Source organism: Anastrepha obliqua, chromosome 3 (genome assembly GCF_027943255.1).
Source record: "Anastrepha obliqua isolate idAnaObli1 chromosome 3, idAnaObli1_1.0, whole genome shotgun sequence".
Taxonomy (NCBI): Eukaryota; Metazoa; Arthropoda; class Insecta; order Diptera; family Tephritidae; genus Anastrepha; species Anastrepha obliqua.
In genome coordinates this window covers 98,921,951-98,927,254 of record NC_072894.1, presented here as the reverse complement: position 1 = coordinate 98,927,254, position 5,304 = coordinate 98,921,951, and the positions used below count along the sequence as shown (strand labels likewise).

The 5,304-nt window shown below is 38.4% G+C and overlaps 1 protein-coding gene across 1 annotated transcript; it reads right to left on the bottom strand.

Annotated features, from left to right (window-relative positions):
* Positions 1-2,381: 2,381 nt before the first annotated feature.
* LOC129242133 (putative nuclease HARBI1) lies at positions 2,382-3,839 on the bottom strand. Its single transcript, XM_054878692.1, has 4 exons — positions 3,432-3,839; positions 3,183-3,373; positions 2,973-3,120; positions 2,382-2,900 (listed from the first exon to the last, which is right to left on the bottom strand). The coding sequence occupies exons 1-4, from the start codon at positions 3,603-3,605 to the stop codon at positions 2,382-2,384; spliced, it is 1,032 nt and encodes a 343-aa protein (XP_054734667.1). The 5' UTR covers positions 3,606-3,839.
* Positions 3,840-5,304: the final 1,465 nt, after the last annotated feature.

Sequence of the window (5,304 nt, the reverse complement as noted above, 5' to 3'; positions counted from 1 at the left end):
TTTGCTTTGGAGGTGGGCTGCAGATTACACGATTAGAGATCGAAAAAAATTGTGTAGTGTTCGAATTCATAGAAAAATAGTTTTGAAATTTTTATATATCAATATTTTTTATTAATTTTTTACTCATCAAAAATAGCCTTTTATGAAGTAGCTCTTTCCTGGTTTTAGAAACAGTAATGCTAAGACTTTTCTTATTCTGTCTTAAAAGAAAAGTCCGTGTTTGACAGAAAATTTAATTGGCTTTAAAAAAAAGTAAACTTAAATCACTTAACATAACCTAAGACTTTTATATGTAGGAAAATATTATTAACAACTTTTATATTGACTCGCGAAGACATTAAAAAAATTCAACAAGAAGAATTCGTGAAGCGTAAAAAATTGGTGACTGCTAGCCAAAGGATCAAGCGGTCAGATTGTTAGCTACTGTACGCACTCATGGCCTTATTCACATAAAGCTACTTCAACCACCCACCAAAGAACCTTCAATCCCGCTGAACTTTTATGAACTATCGTTAATTGCTGCCATATGCCGATCTTTTCAAATAAAATACCACAATTTTGCATTAACAAAAAAGAAATTGCGCCGCTTTGTTTTAATTTGGTCGCAACATATGCTCCACTACCGCTTTGCAATTGTCGCCGTTATTATCCACCTAATAGTGCAATTGTTGTAACCAGCGGTAAGTGTTTTGTTGTCACACAGTGTTCTCCAATTCTATTCATACACATCCACATACATACGAGCCATTATATCTCGAAATTGTCGGTCTGCGCGTAAGACTTGAGATGAATTGTTGATTTGTCGCCTGCATGTTGCACGTTACATGTTGCATGCTAAACAATAAACCAACGGTTAGCGTTGTTCGTTAGCTCGGCTGTTGTGGCAGGATAGCGTCGATGAGGTCAGTTGGCGGTTACCAATTGTCTTGACTAGCTGGTCAATATTTAAATTAGCAACAACCTCTGATTCCTGTTGTAAATCTTATTCGCACAAGCACACATACACACACACATACATACATGCAGATACAAGCTTGGATACAATGTATCTTTTGATGTGCTTCAACTCAGTAACTCCACATCAATGACAATGAAATGCCATTCCGCCGTTGCTGTTGCCACTACTGCAGCCCATTGTTATCTCCTACATTTGTTCATTCGCACACACATTCACACATCTGCAAATTCGCACGTCCAACCAGTCAATCCATCCATCTAGCCAACAGTTCGTTGGGTATTTTTTTTGTTTGGTTTTTATTTTTTGGCTTATTCATTCACAGGCGTTCATTCGTACATCGTTAAAGGCTGCTTGACAGCTGAATGTACCCCGCAGGACAGGAGAGTGCAGTATTTATTAGTGCTGGCCTTCCAGATGATAATTAGCGATCTAGCGGAGAGATGGTTGTTAGTTAGAAGAGAAGCTCTGGGTCTGGTGGGCCTCTGGCAAGAAAGCTACCAGAACTCTCAGAAACAGACTCTAGAGACAACCAAATCAGCTACTTCTGTCACCACCACTTTTTCTTTGTTTTAGACGCATCTACTGAAAATATTTTCGATAATTTCAGAAACTGTATTCTGTTCAGCAAAACAATAAAATAAGATCAGCAAAAAATACTTTAAACATCCTAAGCCGTGTTTTACCTCAATGAAGAAGCTTCTAAAGCAACTCCTCTTTCTGCAGAACTTAGTTCCTCCTTGTCATCTAAGGAGGTATGGAAACTTATGCCGGAATTCTGTAAGCGAATCTCATCTCAAGTCACTAAAATTGAGATTATAAATTAGTGACTCTTTTTGTGACTTGAGACGATTTTGGTATTCAGTAAGCGAAAGTCACAAGAAATTCACCAAATATCATGGTGAAAATAAATAGAGACAGTCAGCTGATGGCACGTATCGGCTAGAGATAGTCAAAAAGTTTAGCAAAAATTCCCTTATCGATTCCATACGTAATGTAATTTTTTAAGCTCATTTTCAAGCGAAATTCTTCATCAAAAACATAAAAAAATATGAATATTACTAAGTTCATACAAAATAACATTTTTAATATCTGTTTTATAAACCTTTTACCTGAATCGGATTATCAACAATTCAATTGAGACAAACAAAATTAGTAATCGATAAATGTTGAATTGCATCTTTATATACAATCCGTTGAAATGAACGAGCTGGGTAAGTAGTAAAATAAAATAAATTTCCTAATTTCTTTTAAAATATGTATTATCTGTTTTACAGATATACATTCTAAAACCAAGCGGACAAGCAAGGAGCAATTAGATTCTAGCTTTATCGCAAGCCGTTGTAAATAAAGACAATAATAATACATAAAATAAAGTGTATATATGTTATGTTATAATTCATGAATTTTATTTTTTACAAAAGTTTTACAGTATAAGTGCGTTTATGCAATTTTGCCTCGCCCTTCTGCCTTCAGAATAATATTCTGTTGACCTTATTGGTTCACTAGCTTCATCATTCGATGGGTCTTCTGGTGGCATGGCCTCATCAGTGAATATGCCACGTTTTTGCAGCATATTGTGGAATATTACACATGTATAGATGATAGCTGCCGCATTTTTGTGTGAATATCTAAGAACGCGCTCTTTGGATAGACACCGAAATCGTGATTTCAGGACTCCAAAGGCACGTTCAATTGTGTTCCTTGCTTTTATATGTGTTTTATTGAAAATCTCTTCGCTAGCGGAAGAAGGTGTTGCTATTGGAGTTAGAAGCCATGGCTCCAAAGGATAACCTGAATCACCTAAAAGCCATTTAAATGCCCCCACAATGTGTTCCCTGATGAGTTTGATTCTCACCGGCGAAGTTGTCCATATACCGGCGTCATGACAAGATGCTGGGAATCGTGCATTGACGTTTTGAAAAATTAGTTCGTCGTTGCAAATCTAGGAATGGGGTTATTAGTTATAAACATTACAAAATGTTGATAAACCAGTATTTATTTTTTATAAACTCACGGCTTCAACATTAATGCTGTAGTATCCCTTGCGATTCATATACTCATGAGGTACTACTCCAGCAATTAAAGATTGCGGGGAAAGTATTGCAATATGTGTGCAGTCAATAGCACCTATGACGCCTTTTATTCCGAATTTGTTGTGGAAACTGCAAATTTTAAGCCGTTGAAATGGTGCAAATGCATATTTTGTACCATGTTTAAAACTTACCCCCTCTTTATGCTGTTGTAATGCTCCGCCTCATTGGGAAAACTAATTTCAAAGTGTTTGTGTTCCACTACCATCTTGCAAATTTGCTCAATACATCTCGACACGCTTGGTTGACTCATTGCCGAGAAGTGGCAGTTTCCAATAACGCTTTGGTAGGAGCCATTTGCCAGAAAATATAGTACTGAAACAAACTGAAAGTAATATGTTGTAAAGCCTACCTATATATTTTTATTACTATATCAAGCCCACCCGAAGTTCAAATGGAATTCTCGAATTCCGCTCAAACTTGTCAAGTGGTTTGAGATCTTGAATAAGTTCCCAGCAGAAGGATTTCGGGAATCTTAAAAACCTCCTGAAAACGTCTTCTTCCAGAAGGAATGGGTCTTCCGTGCTGCGTAAACTTGCCAGAATCCGTCTACGCATGTTTCTAAAACGTCAATAAATACACAATTATTCGTGTTCTTAAGAAATTTTTACCCAAAACATATTACTTCGCTTCATTTTCGCGTTTTTTTTGCAATATATATAAAATAATTAATTCCTCTTCCATATTTTTCGTTTTGTGAGCTGCTCAGAAGTAGATCACTAATTAGTGACTTTTTTTTGAGACTAATGACGTGAGATTGCTTACTGAATACCAACTAGTCTCAAAATCAAATTTCACCACGAAAAGTCTCAATTAGTGACTTGAGACTGCTTACAGAATTCGGGCATTAATTTGGTTTGGCTAGATGAGTCCGTCTATATGAGGAGAAAGTTTATAGGGTGGTTGGGTGAAGGATTATGCTACGAAGGTATATCGCTCGCGGCCGCCATGAGAAAATGGATTGGTCCGTGACCATCATCCAGAAACGCTTATGTTCGATTCTCCGTGCATGAAATATTAAATGCTGGAAAGGTTTTTTTTCTAATAGGGGTCGCCCCTCGATGGGCAATGGCGAGCTTCTGAGTGTTTATCTGCCACGAAAAAGTTCCTTATAAAAAATCTTCTACCATTTGAAGTAGGCTTGAAACCGTGGAAAAACATCAAGACGCACACTACAAATAGAAGCAGGAGCTCGGCCAAATACCCAATAAAGAGTGTAAGCGATAGTTATATAGAGTTTGGGCTTCTGCAGTTATCATTGCTGGGAAGCACCTGGACCACCTTGACAGCAGTTGGGGCAAAGACAAAGAAATGTTGCTGGTCACTTGTCACTAGGGATGCGAAGTGGACAAAACTCCAGTCCTGTCAAAATACTGCTATCAGGACAGCCTTGGGATGCCTCTTGACGTCTCACCTACAACACCTTCACAACGATTTTTCTTTGCATCCGGTCAAGGACAACAGCAAAATGTTGTGCTATTTTAGGTTGCTGTCGTAGAAATCCCTCCTGCAAACATACATTTTCTAGAGCCTTAGCCACCTCCTAGACGCATCAAATGACATCTCTTCGACTATATCGACGAGATCCAGGATCACACACACAGCTGCAATTATTGGTACGGAGAGTGTATAGACAGTCATTAAACAACATTTATCGGGAGACTTTCACCACCTTCCTAAACTTCCGACCTCCGAATGCTGTTATTGGAATCCAACCACTCAATCCAATCCACCCATTGCAAACAAATGTTTCAGCTGCCTCGTGAGAACCGGCTCAAGTACTGTTTGGATATTGTAGCAGGTTAAACCCCCACCTATCCAGAATTGACCCCCGCTATTCTCAGTATATGTCTGGCATGTGGGGATACACCGCATGATACATGACATCTATTCACAAGACCTTTCAAACCCACTCAACTAGCAGCCCTCTCCCTGTGGACCGAAGCAGGATTCCTGGGCCTACCGTTAGATAAGTTAGACGAAGGCGATCGGTGATTACACTGCACTGTGAAGGCTTAGTTAACTACTACAACAAAATAATACCCTGATATGAAAGCCCTGCGGTTGTGGAATATTAAAATTCAGTTTTTAAACTCCTTCTAAAGTTACCAAAGTTGCGTTCTGGTTCAAATAAGTTTCCGAGGTGAACAATTTTCTTGAATCAAAAGGAGTTTCAATGGGTGTCCTACTTTACTAACCTCAATCTACCGCATTTCGCATCAGGGTTTCTACCACAACACAGCCTCACTCTTAGCC